The sequence below is a fragment of the Mustela nivalis genome (genome assembly GCF_964662115.1).
Source record: "Mustela nivalis genome assembly, chromosome: 11".
In the NCBI taxonomy this organism is placed as follows: Eukaryota; Metazoa; Chordata; class Mammalia; order Carnivora; family Mustelidae; genus Mustela; species Mustela nivalis.
Window position 1 is genome coordinate 95,456,922 of NC_139030.1, and position 20,770 is coordinate 95,477,691.

General features: G+C 38.0%; 2 protein-coding genes across 5 annotated transcripts in view; one reads left to right on the top strand and one right to left on the bottom strand.

Moving 5' to 3' along the window:
• The window catches only part of LOC309843964 (uncharacterized protein), a 75,397-nt gene extending 61,871 nt beyond the window's left edge, over positions 1-13,526 (bottom strand). Inside the window, exon 1 of the mRNA XM_082690061.1 lies at positions 12,796-13,526. Within this exon, the coding sequence (XP_082546187.1) occupies positions 12,796-12,831 (36 nt within the window). The 5' untranslated portion in view covers positions 12,832-13,526. The remainder of the gene's footprint in view (positions 1-12,795) is intronic.
• PLEKHM3 (pleckstrin homology domain containing M3) overlaps positions 1-20,770 on the top strand; it is a 1,279,556-nt gene that overhangs the window by 150,608 nt on the left and 1,108,178 nt on the right. For 3 of the 4 annotated variants that reach the window (XM_082690010.1, XM_082690011.1, XM_082690012.1), the window contains one exon: positions 2,790-2,947. In XM_082690010.1, the coding sequence (XP_082546136.1) occupies positions 2,790-2,947 (158 nt within the window). Of the gene's footprint in view, positions 1-2,789; positions 4,500-20,770 lie in introns of all 4 variants that reach the window. The other variant, XR_014300430.1, reaches the window with a different exon arrangement.

The window sequence follows — 20,770 nt, forward strand, 5'->3', positions numbered from 1 at the left end:
TTCCAGTTTGAGTCTCATGGAAATAGTAAGAATATCCACTAACACTATTATTATGTAAAATTATTTTAGGATCACTGAAATAAGCCATGGAACATAGTAAGAGATATAATATTAGAAAGGAAGGGACCAACTTATTACATTCAGAAAACCCAAAAGATTCACCTAAAAATTATTTGCAGTCATGAAAATTCAGTAATATATATAAGATATACACAAATGTCAATATATTGTAAATATCAACAATAGCTAATAAGAAAAAATATTAGATAAAAGTTTAACGTTGAAATAACCTAAATAATAGTGTGAGTGGCTTATATAAGGGAAAAAAAACAAAATTTTATTAAGCAATAACAAATGAAGATTTAATAAAATGGAGATATAGGTGAGGTTCTTTGATAGGGAGAATAAATATTATAAAGATACCAGCTTGATCCCAGAACCCCAGGCAGATGCTTAAGCAACTGAGCCACCCAGATTAATTTTTTAAAGCTTATCAAAGTCTCCAGGTGGGAATTAATTTACATTTCTGTCAGTATAAATTTGGTGAAATATTTCAAAAGCCTTCAAATTGTTCATGGCCTTTATCTCAAAGAAGTTCTCTAATAGAGAAAAAAAAAAATTATGGGATGCCCGGGTGGCTCAGTTGGTTAAGCATCTAACTTCAGCTCAGGTCATGATCTCAGGGTCCTGGGATCGAGCCCCACATTGGGCTTCACACTCAGTGGGGAGTCTGTTTCTCCCTCTCACTCAACCCTCCTCTCTCTCTGTCTCTCAAATAAATAAAATCTTTAAAAAAGAAAAAAACCTTTGTGCATAAGATGACCAGTCTTCTCCTTTAGATCCTAGATGATAACTTTCATGTCTTCCTCCATGTCTTCCCTTTACACCCTCAGTTCCTCCAAACAACTGTTACTCACCTGGTTTCCGGACTGTTCTATATCCTGATGTTTTCCTCTAAATGGACCGTATTTTGTTAGTGCATCTCAGCATGTGTCATTAACATTGGTTGTTTAGGAAAGAGTAACATAAGTAAAACCAAACCCAGCTGCACTATTGTTACCGCAATTTAGAAATAACCCTATGACACATTGGAAAGTGTTTACCGGTGGTTGGTATAAGATTTGGTAGTGGTTATTTCTTAGAAAGTGTGTATCATGTGGTGGTATTAGGAGTCCATGTTACTGGAATTTATTGAATGTAATTGTTCTTAAGAAAAGATAAACAAAAGCAGGTCAACCTATGGCTTCCTGAAGGAAGTGCAGAGGAGATTAAGTGAAAGAATGGTGGAAAATGCACTTGCTTGACTCAGAAAACAGCCAGCATATTTTCCACCCCCTTTATTAAGAAAAAAAAAAAAAAAACAATCTTATAAAGCAGTGAACCTTATTTTTCTGCATCTTAATACAAAAATGTTTGGGAAAAAAAAAACAGCTTTTAAAATGCAAAAAAGCTATATATATACACACATACATACAGAGTGAAAGACTTGGTTTTCCAACTGTTCCCTTCCTTAGAGTTAACTGCTGTTACATTCATTTTTAAAACATCATAAGATTTTTCCATGATGTTTAAAAACCACTTTGAGTTTTTTTGTCTCCAGTATTATGAATAGCTTCATTTTTTACAAAATACATTATTACATTCCTTATAGTCTTTTTATCTGCTACTGCTAGTTATTCACCTTGACATCATAATTTCTCTTTAAGTGTGATTTACTACATTTCTGTCAGATGTTATTTTTATGTAAAAATTGTCATTTTAATTCTGTATTTATTTGAAAGTATCCAGCTATGTTACCAGTTATGTCCAGCTATTTCCCAATTAATCTTCATTGTTTTATATCAAAATCGGCATGTGTGTGCATGAATGAGAGAGAAGGCGGATTTTTTTCTTGTTAGTATTGAACTGCTGAAGACTTGGAGGCCTATTCAGTATTAGTGAAGTGAGGAAGGATCTGACTAGCCATTGGTTCCATCATGGTAATGGTGGGAGGCAGGCAGATGCAAAACAGCAGGACCTAGAAGCGACAAGGGCAGACTTTAGAGCCTGTGCCTCAGTAGGAGCAGGCAGCCCCGAGTCACAGCCAGGATCCTCAGCATATAGGAATTCAGGCCTACTTTTATTAAATCTGATGATTTTTCAGAAGAAGCCAAAATTCTGAATTTTTCTGTAAAATCTCCCAATTATCAAATTGGCTCATTTTCTAAAGCACTGAGAGATTTAAAACAAACAGATAAACAAAAAACCTTGGGCTCAGTGTGGCTCTCAGACTGTCAGATTGCAGCCTCTTTATATTCACATACTTAGCAGCAAAGGAAACCTATTTTTCCACATTTGTTACATGTTTTAGGGGAGATGGTAAGAAAGCTGTACTGTTAACTCATCAGAAGATAGATATTATTGAATTTACAACATAAAATTCTACATTAATATTTACCTTGTCTGTTTTCTCTTTGGGGAAATCCACCACATCCCACTTATACCTCACCAAAACGGTGAGTTGGGTTATAAAGTAGCATTCCCCATTTGTCCTCAATTCCCTGTATCACACTATAGAGAAAGAGGAATACAGAAGAAGTTTCAACATCTTCATTTTCCAACCTCCAGTGGTTTAAACCAGACAGTTCTTTTGGAGTGAAAGTACCATGTCTTTTCTTTCTCACAGTTGCTGAGAAATTATAATTAGAGGTTTTCCTGTTGTGTAAAGGAAAGGAATTCCAGTCCTCCAGGGTCTACAAGACCTCAGTTCTCAATGGATTTGCTTCTCTGTCCCATTTCTCTTTCTACAGGTGATAGAGGGGAAGCTGGCTCCATTCTTGGGCAAGGTCATTAAATTTGCCACCTCACACGTGTACAGCTGCAGTCTTTGTAGCCAGAAGGGGTTCATCTGTGAAATCTGTAACAATGGAGAGATCCTCTACCCTTTTGAAGATATTTCAACAAGCAGGTACAGAATCTCTTGTCTTACAAAAGTACACCTGAATGTGTCACATGCTGTTTTACTTGGTCAGATGAGGACAACTTTCAGTCAAGTACGGTATCTCGGTCTCTTACCTTGTAGCCGATTTCCCTTATTCTCGGAGAACATTTTTTACCCTTTGGTTTCCTATGTTTATTCTCTGCTCACCTCACTTTATCTAGAATGAGATAAGAGTTGCAAAGAAACGTCACCTATCTCTGCCTTCCTAGCTAATGAATTTTTAGATTCATTTTTAGAATGAAGATCCAAGAGGAAGAATCCTCACAACACTTCAGGGCTAAGTGACAGGCCATGGGAAATCGCAGTCTTAGAGTAAGGCTAAAACTGGACCGACCGCCAGGAATAAAACTACAAGACACTGGGGAACAGCTCTCTGGCTCACCACATGCTTTTCTCCACAGATGCGCTGCAGTGTGGTGATGAAAGTTTTAGGATCCAAAGGAGAGAAAAGTGGGAGTTTGTGTGGGATTATTTTTCTAACCAAAGTAATATTTGGGCATCATCACATTCATTGATTGATGGATGATTTTCTTCTCCCACTTACTTGAGAGTGGGGTTTTTTACTATTGCTTTTCTTGAATCACAAAATGATACATATCACTTTTCCTTTCATTCCAAAAGCATCATAGAAATATATACCGTTTATGTGTCTGTGCACTGGCTTCTTTGGCCATGAAATCATGCCTCATTTCCCACCCAGCAGGGCTCACTTACACTGTGGTTCAGAACAGAAGGGAAGGCACGTAGCCAGGGCGGGCTGAAGCATGTAGAGTGAAGAGAAGATATTAAGAGTTGACTCAGCCCTTCTGGCCTCTTCTTAAACCCAAAGACTCTTTGTAAACATAGAGGAACTTCGGTTGGCCCCACACACAGAAAGACACACACACACACACACACTCTCCAACCTCATTTCCTGAATACAGGTCCCCAACTCATAGCCTAGAGATTATAGACTTCTTTAAAATGTATACCACACAAAAACTTGTACACAGATGTTCATAGCAGTATTCATAATAGCCAAAAAGTGGAAACCGCATAAATGTCCATTAACTGATGAATGGATAAACAAGATGTGGTATATCCATACAATGGAATACAATTCAGCCTGAAAAGGAACCTGACTGATACATGCTGCCAGTGTAGGTGAACCTCAAAACCATTACGCCAGGTGAAAGAAGCTAGTCACAAAGGGCCACATATTTTATATTCTGTGTATATGAAATGTCCCAAATAGCCAAATCCATAGAGAAAGGAAGTAGATTAGTAGTTGCCAGGGACATCAGGGAAACGAAAGAGAGTAACTCCTACTGGGTACAGATTTGTTTTAGGGGGGACAAAAATGTCCTGGCATTACTGTGGTGATGGTTACAAGGTCTTTTTTGAGTATGTTAAAAATCAGTGAATTGTATACTTTAAAAGAATGAATTTTATGGTATATATATGGTATATATATATTGCAATCAATGTTTAATAAAAAAATTAAATTAAAAAATGCTTCCAGGGGCGCCTGGATGGCTCAGTGGTTTGGGCTGCTGCCTTCGGCTCGGGTCATGATCTCAGGGTCCTGGGATCGAGCCCCACATCAGGCTCTCTGCTCCGCAGGAAGCCTGCTTCCGAACTCTCTCTCTTTCTCTCTCTCTCTCTCTGCCTGCCTCTCTGCCTACTTGTGATCTCTGTCTGTCAAATAAATAAATAAAATCTTTAAAAAAAAAAATGGGGCGCCTGGGTGGCTCAGTGGGTTAAAGCCTCTGCCTTCGGCTCAGGTCATGATCCCAGGGTCCTGGGATCGAGCCCCGCATCGGGCTCTCTGCTCAGTGGGGAGCCTGCTTCCTCCTCTTTCTCTGTCTGCCTCTCTGCCTACTTGTGATCTCTGTTAAATAAATAAATAAAATCTTTAAAAAAAAATGCTCCCAACTGTATAAACCATATGCTAGGTCACAAAACAAGCTTCAAATTTTTTTGAAAGATTTTATTTATTTATTTGAGAGCAAGAGAGAGAGTGAGCAAGCACAAGTACAAGCATGGGGGAGGGGCAGAGGGAGAAACAAACTCCTCACTAAACAATTACCAAAATTGGGTAATTTGCTATGAACAAATCAGGACCCTGTGATCATGACCTGAACCGAAGGCAGACACAACCAACTGAGCCACCCAGCCACCCACAACTGAGCCACCCAGCCACGCAGGACCCTGTGATCATGACCTGAACCGAAGGCAAACACAACCAACTGAGCCACCCAGCCACCCACAACTTTCAATAAATTTTTAAAAAATTGAAACCATATCAAGTATATTCTCTGATACATTGAATTAAGATCTTCAATAGAAAACAGTCTGAGAAACCCTAAGAAATATTTGGAAATTAAACAATATACCCTAAAAAATTCTATGTCAGAGAAAAAATAAATTATGAGAAATATGAAATATGAAATATTTTTAAATGAATGAAAATGAAATATAAAATGTCAAAATGTAGTAATGCTGCTAACATAGTACTTGAGTGAAACCTACAGCTATAAACATACCATGAAAAACATGTCAAAAAAAAAAAGAAAAAAGGTCTCAAATCCATTACCAAAAAAATCCACTTTAAGAGTCTAGATAACAAAGAGCAAACTAAATCCAAACCAAGCAGAGGAAAGGAAAGAGTAAAGATTTGAGCAGATATCAATGAGATGAAAGATAGAAAAAGAATACATCAATGAAACCACAAGTTGGTCTTTGAAAGAATCAATAAAATTGATGGCTCTTTGGCTAGGACCAAGAAATTAAGAGAAAAGACACAACTACTCAAAATCAGGAAGGAAAAAGCAATTTAAAAAATTATAAAGGGATAGCATAAATGACTTTATTCCAACAAATTAGACTGCTTAGATGAAATGAGTAAATATCTAGAAAGACAAGTTACCAAAATAGACTCAAGAAGAAATAGAAATATGAATAGCCCTATAACAAGTAAAAAAACTGAATTAGTCGTTTTTAAATCTTCCCATAAAGAAATCAGATGGCCTCATGGATTAATTTTGTTGAATATTTAAAGAAATAATACCAGTCCTTCACAAAGGGATAAAGAGAGGCATTACCTAATGATAATGGGGTCAGTTTTCCAAGAAGACACGATAGTCAACATGCATGAGGAGAGTCAAGATACATGCGGCAAAAGAATCAGTAGAACTATGAGGAGAAACAAACCCACAACTATACATACATCTCCACTATTAGTGAGACTTCAACACCTGTCTGTCAGTAATTGACAGATCCAGCAGCAGGAAATCAGCTTATCATTAAACTGATAGGCATTATCAATCAACTGGATCTAATTGATGTCTTTGCCAATTCATGTTGTTCATCCAACAACAACAGAATATGCATTCTTCTCAAGCTCACATGAACGTTTTAACAAGGGAGACCATATTCTGAGCCATAAAATACATCTGAACAAATTTACAAAAATAGATATCATGCAAAGTACACTCTCAGGACATAATGTAATTAAACTAGAAATCAGTAACAGAACAATACCTACAAAATTCCAGCGTATTTGGGGGTTAACGATATATCTCTAAATAACATATGAATTGATCATTTATGTCCACACAAAATCTTGCACACAAATGTCTATAGTGGGTCTACTCATAATCGCCAAAAACTGGGAACAACCAAGATGTCTTTCATGTGTGAATGGATAAATAAACTGTGGTATATCCATGCAATGGAATATTTTCCAGCGATTAAAGAAATGAACTATCAAACCACAAAAGGACACAGAGGCAACTGAAATGCATATTACAGAGTGAAAGAAGCCAGTCTGAAAAGGCTACCTACTGTATGAGTCCAACAATATGACATTCTGAAAGGGGCAAAACCAGAGACAGTAAAAAATAAAATAAAATCAGTGATTACCAGGGGCTCCAGGGTACATAAGGAAAGATGAATAGGTAAAGCACAGGAATATTTGGGGGCAGTAAAGTTATTCTTCCCATTACACATTTGTCAAAACCCATAGAACTGTACAACACAGAGTGAACCTTAGACTGTGGACTTCAGTTGATAATAATGTATCAGTATTAGTTCATTCATCATAACCAATTTACCACACTAATGCAAGTTTTTGATAATAGAGAAAACTAGGGGTGAGGGTAGTAATATGGAGACTCTGTACTATCTACTCACTTTTTGTCAATCTAAAACTGTTCTAAAAAATAAAGTCTATTAAAAAAAAACCCACAACGCATTCAACTGAACAGCTGACTCAAATACCAAAGCTGATCAATGTTAATAAACTTTACTAGAACAATTTTAGACTTAGAGAAGAATCATAAAGATGGTAAAGAGAATTTCCATAGACCCTACACACAGTTTCCCCATTGACATCTTACATTAATATGGTATATTTGTTTTAACTCATGAATCAATATTGATACATTATTATTAGCTGAAGTCCATAGCTTTTTCAGATTTCCTTAGTTTTTACCTAATTGGTATTTTTCTGTTCCAGAATACCACATTATATGTAGTTCTGACATCTCCCTAGGCTCTTCTTGACTGACAATTTCTCACACTTTGTTGTTAGGACATTGACAGTTTTGAGGAGGACTAGTCAAGCATTTTGTGGAATCCTTCTGTGGGGATGGACTTAATGTTTTTCTTACGAACAGACTGGGCTTTACGGGCTTGGGGAGGAAGACCACAGACACAAAGTGCCATTCTCGTGATCCCATCAGACCACGGGCACATAATGTCAGCGTGACTTACCACTGCAGTGTTTGTGTCCGGTGTCTCCGCGGTAGGATCTCTTCCCCTCCCCACCTTTTCCATATTATCCAACACTTAAGAGTGAAGGTTATGCTCCAGTTCCCTCAGGAGTGGAGTTTATACAGTTATTTGGAATTCTGCCTGTGTGATTTGTCTCTTCTTCCCATTTATTTTTTCAAAGTATTTCTTTGTACCAGCATGGACACATGCATATTTATTTTACATTTTGGGTTATAATCCAAGATTACTTAATTTGTTTCTCACACTATTCTGGCTTTGGCCATCCAGCTTTTGTGGCTGGCTCCTGCATCACTTTGATATACTCAGATCATTGTGGGGTTTTTTATTTTGATTGTTTCTGTACTTTCTCATGCTACCAGATGGCCCAGCCTCATCATATGTATTTCTTGCCCTAATCCTAGAAGTAGCCATTTCACCAAGGAGCCCAGGTTCCTTTTATTGGGGAATATGAAACCAACATGAGTTGCTAGGTTGCACACACATTTTTCAAGGCCCTCGGTCCCAGGATTCATCCCATGACTAAGGGAGAGATGCTTCCCTCTGACTACATATCAGAATCTCCTGTGAGACTTACTGGATTTTTTTTTAATACTCTGAGAATCTGTCTTCAAACGTGCCCACATGTGATTCCGCATCAGATCACTCCTCTAAGATAGCTGTGACCATGGGCAGAGGTGCCAGATTCTTATTATCAGAATGACCACATTAGCACATCTGTGGAAGGAATATGTCACTGTTTAGAATGTTCTGTTTCTCTCTTGGTCAAATGCAGCTCTCTAAGCTTGGACAAATGTCTAAGAGCAAAGGAGTCCTCACCAGCCTCCCTGGCGTTCCAGGTTTGATAATACTTTCCAGGAACTCATTGATCTTTCTCTTGGCGTTCAGTTTCCAGTTAAACACAGGGAACAGTTTGTGCAAGTCTCTGGGAAAGGACAAAAATAAACACTAATAAGAGACTTATTAAAGGAAAAATTTTAATCAGAAGTTGAGTTGCAGGGCCACCTGGATGGCTCAGTCGTTTAAGTGTCTTGACTCTTGATTTCCGCTAATGTCGTGATCTCAGGGTTGTGAGACTGAGCCCCATGTGGGCTCTGCACTGGGTGTGGAACCTGCTTCAGATTCTCTCCCTCCCTCTCCCTCTGCCCTGCCCACTCCAATTAAAAAAAAAAAAATCAAATTGTAGTTTGTAAACATGTTCATAAAGATATGCTGAATAAATAAATGTGATAAATAAAAATAAATGTGAATAATGGGGTAATTTTTTAAATTTACATATAACTGAAATTTTTATATGTAAAGCAATGTGAAACCTGGGATTTGCTTCAAAATAATCTGATGGTGGCAAAAAATAATAATGTGACCGTGGAGAAGAGGGAATAGATATAAATGAAAGGTAATTGTTGAAGTTATGTGATAGCTATGCAGGGATTATTATACTAGTCTCTCTATTTTTGAATATGTTTGAAATTTTCCATTATTACGTTAAAAATCTATCAGTAAAAAATCGTAGATATGATGCATTTAGTGTATTCGTCACCATATATCCTCGACCACCTTGCTAAAGTCAATACCTCTGTGTCCTCAGAAGTTTAAATACCATTTGAGCAGCATAATTGCCACTCAGTTAAAAAAAAAAAAAATTCCACAAGCACTGGAATTATCCATTCTTTGAATAAATGATTTATTGAACACGCTGTGTTTGTGCCTTGGGCTGGACTCTGGAGACACACAGTGAACATGGCCGCTCCTCGCTCACAAGCAGTTGTGAGTCTCTACTAAGAGACTGGGCCATTAGGGGGTTGTGTGGAAGTGTTGGAGGAGCCTCGGTCTAGGGGGTGGACCTGGAGCTCCAAGAAGGGGCATCGCCCATAGGAGTCATGGACATTGTAGGTGAGAAAGCAGTTGCACGATTTCTAAAACTGTGAGAGAGCTCTATGTTGAACTCGAAAACACTGATCTATATACTTCAGTATTAGAATATACTGGGTTCTAACATGCATAATTGATTATGACCATGTGTCGAACACAGGTCAGCTCTGTAGACTTTCTTTTCCTTATTGAATTGTTATGCAGGAGGAAGCTTCATGAATATGTCATTTAACAATCGAGTCCTAGTATTAATTTTTAGAGCATGGTCTCTGACAGACCGAGAGACAGTGTTGGGGTTGAACAGACGTGGCGCTGATATGTACTGGTCCTGGTGCCAACAGTTTACATACTTCGCCCTTTCATTCTCAGGCCAGTCCTCTGAGGGAATCCTGTCCCCTCCATTTGATAATGGGGAAGCCTAGGTTCAGAGGAGGCAATGAACTTGACCCAAGAGATAAAGCCAAAACTGGAACCCAGATTACATCTGACTCCAAAATCCATGCTTTTTCCATTAACCATCACGGTTTCTTCTATACCTATAGTCTTCAGACCGTTTTTGCAGTATACCCCCTAAAAGACTGTGAAGATATTACATCCCTCTGTCATTAAAGAAGGCTCCCCCAAACTGTTATTTTGAGTTTTTCCTATATGTGCCATTCTGAAAGTTTTTACACTTGGAGCAGTAGGACAGAGTTCGATTAGGGTGGGGGTAAGATACTACGCCTTTCTTTGATAAAATGGCCCATGGTGTGTGGGGAGAGAGCACAGTGGAGCTCCCGGCTCTGTACATTGCTAGGCGGGTCACGAGGCCCAGGGGTGCCTGTGGGAGCTGACAATGTGCCTAACTCGGGCTGAGTAGGCAGACCCCCCTTTGCTGCTCCGTCCATTTTTTTTTTCTTTCTTTTTTTAAGATTTTATTTATTTATTTGACAGAGAGATCACCAATAGGCAGAGGAGGGGAGGAAGCAGGTTCCCTACTGAGCAGAGAGCCCAACTTGGGGCTCAATCCCAGGACCCCGAGGCCATGACCTGAGCTGAAGGCAGAGGCTTAACCCACTGAGCCACCCAGGCGACCCGTGAACAGTATTTCTTATGTGGGAGTGGGAGGAGCATTTCCTGGCGATAAATACAGAGTCCTGGAGGCACAGAGTCAGAATGGCCAGGAACCTCTGGGGGTCCTTCGTGTGTCCCCCTTACACTGAATTTCATTGTCACTCTTCTTGAGGCCTTGTCTTTCCTAATGAGATCAGAGGGCTGCTTTATCGTCCATTCAGACGATAAAGCCCACAGTTTTACACTGAGGTAGTCTTTCTTCTCCAACACAGATTAATCACATACCTCTCTCTGATTTAAATAGGAAAACACTAAAATCCAAATTACAAGATTTTAAATACAATAGTAAGATCCAGGAACACAGAACTTAAGCCTAATCCAACATTTACACTCCTAGAAAAAAGAAAGCACAGCTTTCAGAGACAAACATTCTGTTAAAACAGCAACAAAATTCCACATACCCTCCTTGATAGAGAATAAGAAATAAAAGCTCTAACTTCCAAATTACAAATCATCAGCATAGACTGATACCACTCTAAAACTTAAGGGAAAGCAGTGAATATAAAAGCAAAAAAGTCACATATATCCACATGGTGACCCAGAACTTAAATTTTTTTTTTTTAAACCCTTAAATTGCCGCCTCTCCAGCTTTCTTTCTGACATCTCTGCATATCATTAATCTTCTCTGGCTATTAAAGACGTAATGCTGCTGAAGAGACCATCCTGCTACACACATTTGTGTGAAGATGCCATTCCTGAATCCTGAAATGCTTCCAGATCACAAGTACATAAATAGTTCATCTTAAAAACACTCAGCATGCATGGAACTTACAAAATATACCAACTATCATACATCAGTTCCATCCTTTCTGTCTGATCCACTTGGCTTTGTTAATTCTTCCATGTGACATACAAATCATCCCCACAAGCTTTCCAATATGGAAAATATTGCCCTTCAAGACTTTATGACCCCTATACCATTTGGGGCTGTATTTCCATGTAGGTATACTATAAGAAGATTATACTTAACACTGAGTCTGGTGTGTTTCATATAGTGGGCACTCCATAAATGGTTACTGTTTGGTTCAGCTCTCCCTACCATATCATGTGCATTCATTAAGAACTCTGGCAAAGTTTTTTAAATAAACTGATTAGCTAAGAAATTTTAAAATGATTGCGCTATCTGAAATTGAGAAGGATTCTTTACAATCTCACTTATATGTTAAATAAAAAAAAAAAAAAACTTGTTGACACAGAGTTGTGGTTGCCAGAGGCAGGGGGTAAAGGTGGTCAAAAGGTAAAAAGTTATAGTTATCTAGTTATAAGATAAGTTCTGGGGATGTAATGTTCAGCATGGTGACTTAAGATAATGTACTATAGCATATATTTGAAAGTTTCTGAAGGAGTGGTAGATCCTAAAAGTTCTCATCACAAGAAGAAAATTTTAACCAAATGAGGTGATGGATGTTAACTAAACATTGTGGTCATCCTTTCACAATATATACACCTATCAACTCGTTGTGTTGTACACCAGAAACTAATAAATGTTAAACATCAATTATATCTCAATAAAACTGGGGGGACATACTGCAAAGATAGAGGAGTACAGTGAAAGTCTGAGTTCACTACTTTATACATAAGCTTTACCTGTAAACTTGAAGCAACTGACCTACTGTTGAAAGTGTTTCCGCGTGTGAACATCAGCCTGTTCAGGTTCCCAACATTCACTTGCCCCAGGGAAGGCATCCAGGGGAAGTGTTCTTCTGTTGAGGGGAGGTCATCTGTAGCTCAGCGGTTACTCTTCTAAAAAGGTTCTGTGTTTTTTGAAGCACTAAGGTTTAGAAAAGCAGAATGAGCATAATTTGCCAGTTTTTCTTTGTATACAGTAGTTGCTCACTCCTTGCCCTCCTCCAACGAGTGCGCTCAGAACCCTGAACTTATCAACACCAAACTCTTACCGGTTGCGTTAACATACTCTGACACCATGTCCAGTTGGCACACATTTCAAGAACATTTCCTACATATGTCTATTAAGAATGAACACTGGCCTCATAGAAAACCCATAGCAGGTGAATTTCTTTTTCATTTGAAAAACCGATTTTGTTAGATTAACTTACTGAGAAAGAAGGCTTCCCAAGTCCCGTTGCTTTCATCCACCTGGCCAAATTTCAGAAAGGCCCAGCTTGTACTGAAGAACATAGGCTCTTCCCAGGGTCCCAGAACCCTTGTGAATTGGTTTTACATTTCGTGGCAATCCACACAACCCTGTCCCTGAGCCCCTCAGCTTATTGCAGCCTGCTCTTTGGTCTTTGCCTTGGCACTTCTGTCCTTCCTGAAACTTCGTGCACACATGAAGTTTCCAAACAGCTAACTGTCCTCAAACTTACAAAGGTTTGTTTAAAAGAGAGAAAGCAACTGCTTTATTATAAAATATGGGATCACTTCTTGCCTAGAAAATGCAGAGATGCATGGTTCTTCTCAGCACGACTTGAGCAGTCCACTAAGGGCTGTGTGTTCTGTGCCCTCATTCCCTTTGATTTGTCCCTGGAGGATAAACGCAGAGATGGCTTTGCCCAAAGTCGTCGCTTACTTAGGTGCCTAGAAACTCACCAAACCCCAGATTTGCCAGCAGCCTTACAAAGACTCTTCCATTTTTCGAGGCACCAATTATGGTTTGTCATGTCTTGAAAGAGAGTTTCGTGTTTAGGCAGGAAGTTTTTGGCAGGGGTTGGGGAGCTGATCGGAACTCCAGAGAAGAACGAGAGAGCAGCACTGCCCAGAAGCTGGTCTTTCCTTGCAGCGTCCTATTTGTTCAGGGTTCGTTTTTGTCAGTCCTTGCACAAACAGACTGAATACCTGGATTATTCCCTCATCTGGACTCAAACACACACACATTACATACCCCTTTCTCACTAATCAGCCTGACACATTCCTTTGTTGGTAAATGGTTCCAAAACAAACACTGTCAGTGCACCTAATTAGCAGGTTTGTGGGCCCGCTTGGCAGTCCTGTTCCATCCTGTTCGACAACAGACAACAGCCTTGGCGAGGTCGGGCTTAAGGGAGGGAACAGCTACCCCCCAAGGCAGAGACACTTTCTTAATGATATTTCCTTTCTGTGGCTTTTCTTGGGAAGCAGCCACTCAGTGCACATTGTGACGAGGTGTGGGATTCCTGAAACAGCTAGAGAAAGTGTGGACTCCTCTTCTAGGTATCTTCGCTGAGGAACAATTCGTCTCCATCTGATTATTGTTTGTTCCTCTCTGTGGTATTGAAAAGGAACTTTCTCCATGTCCTCTGACACTGATGATAGAGGGTGAGATCCCTGCCTTTGTTCTAAAAGCATAAATTCACAGAGATAGAAAGGCCTGTGGAGAACATTCGGACATTTGGGGGGCAGAAAAACTCAAGCCCGTCAAGCTCACGGGTTTTCTGAGCGGCAGAAATAGAGTGATGACTTACCAAGAAGCGTTCTACTCTTGGGCTCTATGACTGCCTGCTCTTATTTATTGTGTCAATGAAGGTTTTCCTTGACTTCAAAAAACAAAAACAAAAAAACCCTCAAACACAATGCTAGTTTTTTTTGGTTTGGCTTTTAAACTTTGGTCAAAGAGTAACTTGGTAAATAACATCTCACCTTGGCCTGTGGCTCTTATAGTCACATGTCAAAATGTTTCAGAAAGTCTGCTAACAGTCAAGACTGGTGCAAAACCCTCAGGGCTGACCTGATGCTTTATGCCATTAAATCACTTTATAAATACAGTGCATTTATAAACGCAGTCCTCGCTGGTGAGGCTGCTGCCATTGTTTCTTGAAGTCACTTAGTCATTTAAGTAGATGGCTGTCATCTCCACCTAGACACATTTCTTACCAAGCTTCTTGTTAAGGTGTCTGGATAATACTGTGCGATCATCTTATCGCTAAGCAGTTCTGACAAACTTTTTTTGTTGAGTAGAGAACAATGTTCATCATTGTTTAACTCATGTTGTAATTTTCTGATCATATAAAGCTGATGTGCATTATAGAAAATTTGAAAAGTACACCAAAAGTATAAAGAAGAAGAATCTCCATACATATGTATGCATGTCTACTTTAAAAAAAAAAAATGACAATATATTAAATACATAGTTTTATATCCAGCTTTTTTATCACATCATATCAGAATAGATAGATTTTTATTGGTGGCTACTTTAACAGGAAGGAAATTTTATTGGTTCTAAAATCATTAAGATCCATTTAAAAAGTAGATGCAGACTAGTCCATAGAAAGATCACTGGAGTAGGAATACAAAAGTCTAGATGTCATCCCTAACTCTTTCCCTGATTTGCTGTGTGACCTTTGACAAGTCACCTTCCACCTCTGGGTTTGCCTACCTGGTATATGACACTGTTTTAAGCTCTTACTGACAAAGAAGTTAGAACTTCATTCAGCTCCTTTGCTTGGCATTTTATATTAGTCTGTTTGCTAGTTTGTCATGATGTTTTTAGCAAGGTTGACTCTTTTTGATACAATTTACCTATAGAGGTTAAGATATAAATGCAAATTGTGATTCCGTCTACCACTTTGAAATAATAGCTCCATGAGGAAATGGACTTTTTTCTATTTGCTCACTGCTCAATTATCTGCATTTAGAACAGCACATAGTAAATGCTCAATAAATAATTCATGAAGTTTCCTTTATTTTTAGCTTTTCAAATCTGCACTTTTCCATGTATTTTCTTTTATTTTAAATAACTTTTAAACCAATTTCAAGGAAACTCTCTACTTAAATGTGGACATCACCAAGATACATGACTTCATTGAATGATAGCTAGCATTCTATCATATGTTAGGGATAGATATATTTTTCTGGGCCAGTGGAAACATTCATGTCAAAAACTTGAGTCTTGCTAAGCCACTCAGATCATTTAACTCTCAAAACAACTTTTTGGTCATTTTTTTAGTGTGTGTTTTTTCCTTCCCCATGTGACTGTAAATAAGTAACCTGAATACACAATAGGGAAGACAGGAGTGTTTACCTTTCCATACAAAAAATGTTGACTCTGCAGCCTGAGCTGTATGTTCTGAAATGAACTTTTTTATGCTTCAGAATTACAAAAGGTAAAATAGTAACTTGGTTTTACAGTATATGTTTTCGATATTGTGAGACTTTTTTCACCTAACAAATTATGGGACTACAGATAGCAAGATCTTGTTAAATTGGCCTTTAAAAAATCCTTTATTTATTTTGGTTTTTATCTTGGCAACTAATGTATATTATCATGTTTGTATTAAACCACTTCAGTATTCTGAATATTAAACTGCTCAATGGTGCCTCAGGAATCATTGGCATATGCTATCCATACCTATCATTAATAATCATCTTCCAGTTCCTAATGCTTTCAAAGTGCTTAAAATAAAGAAAAGGCAGTCTGTAGATGTTCATTCTCTACCACAGTTGCCGCTTGGACTCAATTATGTTGAGTCTAAGCATAGAACTTTTGTAGAATGAGAGAGAAGCTTAGCAGTCATCTGCCCATCACTCCCACCCCCGACATAGACCCCCTCCTTCCACCCTCCCCAGGGAAGCCCTCATCCCCACCCAGCACCTGGGCCTAGCTCCTGGGAGATGCAGGCTGTTGAATTCCAGTACAGTCCCCTTTCTGCCTCTCCCTGTCCTCACAGCACTAGCCTAAAATTTGAGGGAATGCACAAACTAACCTTAGGAGGGCAAAAGCCTATACTACATACCCTTAACTAGTCTCACTTCTGGTGATGGCTGGTGGTAGGTTGGTGGGGAGAGGTTCTCAACAAAAATAATGGGAAGAATTTTGTAAACTTTCGATGAGAAAACAGAAAAAGACAGCATTTAAAAAGTAGTAATTCATGTGAAAAACAGAAATATGGGAATTTCCTTTTATGAAAACCAGTAAGTCATGAACCAATGGCTGATTCAAAGACAACATTGAAAGCCATTAACTTAAGCTGACTTGACTTAAACTGAAAAATCTAGTTTGGCCTTGAGAGGTGAGAACCTGAAGTATATTAAAGCTCTTCTTAAGAGGAGTTAACACTTTTTTTCTAGAAAGAATCCTTGATGGTGGAGAGAAAGGAAATTTAAATTAAAAGACTTAGCTGGAAAGCAGCTTACATCACCGATTTGAAAGAAAAATTTCAGAATTGAGAATGAAAAGAGATAAGCAAATTTTCCATGGCAGTGGGGGAGATGTGGGGGCCAGATGGTGGGGGGGCACGATAGTGGTTTTCATACAATGCTTGAAAGAGGCACAAGCCAAGGGACTTAGGGACAGAAATGAATGTCAAAGCAGCTAGCAAGAAAGATGACTTTTCTTTCCTTCCTTCAGCTTCCCTGACAATGTAGTTAAGGTCTCCTTTTGTTGCTTGTGTACATAGATAGCGTAACTAATTTTCTTAGCATGATTATCATTTCTATCCAATTTTTCCTCATATGCAGAGTAAAAATGTTCTAAATAATGTTCACACTGAATGAAAGGGACTGTTCAACATGCATTGTTCTTCACATCTTCCTTTGTTCAATAATAATGTATACCATGTTTTAAGTTATGTTTCCAAGATAATACATCTAGGTTCCTGCAAGGTAGGATAATTTTAATTACTAAGAGTATATACACTGTTAAACAATTGTATTGTGTTTCCTAATTTTATAAACATGTAAACAACCTGTTAGTTTACCTTCCCAAAGTTATACAATACCTTTATCACTACATAATGATGAAAAAAATAAAAATAAAAACTCAAATATCTAAAGCCAGGATTAGTCCTTGACCTTCTGAGATGTTTACACAGGTGCATTTCATTTTAGATAAACCTTATAAATTATACTATAAATTTTTAAAATTAGTTGATCATCTATATTTCAAAAAATTTTTTATTTAACATTCAGATGGGTGGCAGTAAACTTTCCTAATATATTCAATATAGAATTTGACCTCTAAAGTTGTTTACATGAAGGGAGACCGTTTTCATTAGCTATAAAAATGTATTATATACTACGCAGTACAGTGCTGGCATGGGAACAGACATATCAATGGAACATGATTTCAGAAAGTATGCAAACATACCCAAGTAATATGGGAATTTAGTACATGATAAAGATGCACAGCAAATTAGCAAAACAAAAGATGGACCATTCCTTGAAAGAAACTGGGAACTAGACAGCCATTTGGAGAAAGAAAAATAATGCCGGACTTTACCATACTCCACATCACGATCAATTCCAGATGGATCAGATATTTTGATGTAAAAATAAAACCCATAAAGTGCTAGAAGAAAAGATGGGTGAATATTTTTGTCATCTTAAGTGGGGAAGGTCTTTCTAAGCTTGACACAAACCCAGAAGCCATGGAAGCAAAATGCTTTTATTTTATTTTATTTTTAACATTTTTATTTATTTGACAGAGAGAGACACAGTGAGAGAGGGAACACAAGCAGGGTGACTGGGAGAGGGAGAAGCAGGCTTCCTGCAAGGAGCAGGGAGCCCGATGCGGGGCTCAATCCCAGGACCCTGGGATCATGACCTGAGCCAAAGGCAAATGCTTAACCACTGAGCCACCCAGGTGCCCCAAGCAAATGCTTTTAAATATATTTTTTAAAAGTTAAATGCTTAAAGTTCTGTAAAGACAAATGTAAACAGGCAACTTGAAGAGATATTTTTAGCACATTTAACAAAGAATTAACTTCCCAAATATAAAAAATCTTTAAAACTCTCTAAGTAAAAGTCATTAGACAATGGGCAAAGGACATGAACTGATTTACTGGAAAAATATGCAAATAGCCTGTATCTGAATAGCTTAATATCACTTCCAATTAAAGAAAGTAAAATGAGATTCTTACCTATCAGCTATGAGAAAATATTAATAGATATGAAATGCAAAGCCCAATATAAAAACAATACCACTTTCCATTTTCATTTTGCAAAGTCCATATTTTTGTTCTAAATATTTATAACTGCTATCTAATATGTCAGCCCTGCTGTCTTTGGAGACAATTGGCCTAGAGCAGTAGTTTTCACACTTTTATATTCATCAGAATTCTCTGGAGGTCTTGTTCAAACACAGATTGCCAGGTCCCACCCTAGAATATATGATGCAGTATGTCTGGAGTGGCATCCAATAATTTTTCGTTTCTACCAAATTCTCTGGTTGGTCCAGGGACCACACTTTGAAAACCACTGGCCTCGAACACATCGAGTCTTAGAAAATGATGTGATACTGGGGCGCCTGGGTGGCTCAGTGAGTTAAAGCCTCTGCCTTTGGCTCCGGTCATGATCCCAGCGTCCTGGGATCGAGCCCCGAGTCGGGCTCTCTGCTCAGCGGGGAGCCTGCTTCCTTCTCTCTCTCTGCCCACCTCTCTGCCTACTTGTGATTTCTCTCTGTCAAATAAATAAATAAAATCTTTAAAAAAAAGAAAATGAGGTGATACCATCTCGTTAAGAAAATGGTACTGTGAGAGGAGACAAATTAGGGGAGCTAATTTGGAAAGTAATGACAAAACACTTCGGGTCTTTCACTTGAATGTCTCCCTCCTCCTACATTTATATCACTAACTTATTCCTAAGCAATCAGTCATGTTCATAAATTTAGATATGGTTTACCTTCTGAATTTTTTGCATTGTACCTGTCCCCAAAACTGTCTTTTATTTAGCTCCATTAGAAGTCTTAGTACTTTGAGGAACTGATACATAATATGTTAAGTAGAAGTAAATCCCATTCAAAGTCTTAGGTACATATCATCCTTATAAATGATTTCTTTTAAAGAGGCTTACTTCAAAAACTTCACAGTTGAATTTTTCAGTTTTACATAAAAAAGATAGAATTGTTGGATCAGTGGAAGTCTATATATAAGCTAAACTTTTTTAAAATCTACATTAGCCAAATATTATTATATTCACTAGCTTTGTCTTAGATGTAGCAAGACATTGCTAAACATCTCTTCGGCTCTTAGGTGTTTTGAACTACTTTAGAAATTTTTACAGAAAGCCACTGCTCCTACTTAAGATTCTCTCATGGTTACAATTATATGTTCTAGCTTTTTCTGGAAATTACAGAAAATTCTTAAATCTTCCTGCAGTTTCTTTACTTTCTCTAATAATAAATGAGATTTTCCTAAAGTAAACCCAAGAACAGATGGACATTTGTTGAGAATTATATTAACACCCTGATGAACCATAAAAAACAACAACAACAACAACAAAAAAAACTGAGAAGTGTCAGAATTACTAGTTTTTCCTTATCCCCAAATAACTATTTCACTCAGATCAAATCTATTAAGATTTCATATATATACATAGAGTATTAATGAGAAGTTCTTGTCACCATCCAAGAATTAGCAAGAAGCATTTATTAAGCATTGGCACTAAAGATAATGTGATTTACTACTCCCAATGGGATAGCAAAATTAACAAATGAATTAATTAACCCTTGATTACATTCTCTTTCAAAGCCAAGATTTTAAGTAAAGCTTTTGTTAAAGCTATTAACTGAGCTTGGTTTACAAACTAAAAGTGCAAGACTTGTAAAAGCCAAAGGCTTTGTGGTCTGCAATCAGGGGAAAAACTCTTCCTTAATTAACTCTGGGGATTAAAAGGTAAATAAAAAGATCACTGCAGGGCATACCAATTGTTCTTCCCGTGATTTGAGTCTTAGCAAGCATTTGGGACTGTGCTGAGTAACTGAAAGGGAAGGAGAGCCAGATTTCAAGTCAGGAGGCTGGAATCAAGGCCAGAGTCGATCACACACTTAATAGTTTAGGGACCTAAGCAGCCACCAGATACTTTATCATCCCATTCCATTTTATCCATTTACTGACTGACTTATTAAAAATGGGAAAACAAATAGTACCCAGCTCAGAGAGGGATTATGAGGATAATCTCTATAAAAACAGGGGCAAAACGCATACAAACGCTGCCTAATTGAAATGTCCAATATCAATCTGGCTGTATTTGCATTTACCATTCAAAACTATTGGAATAGCTTTACATACTAGCACATGCACACTTACATCTACCGGACATTTGGCCAAAGGAGCGAGATCTTTTCCAGTTTTGTTCAATTCCCATCAAATCACATGGATA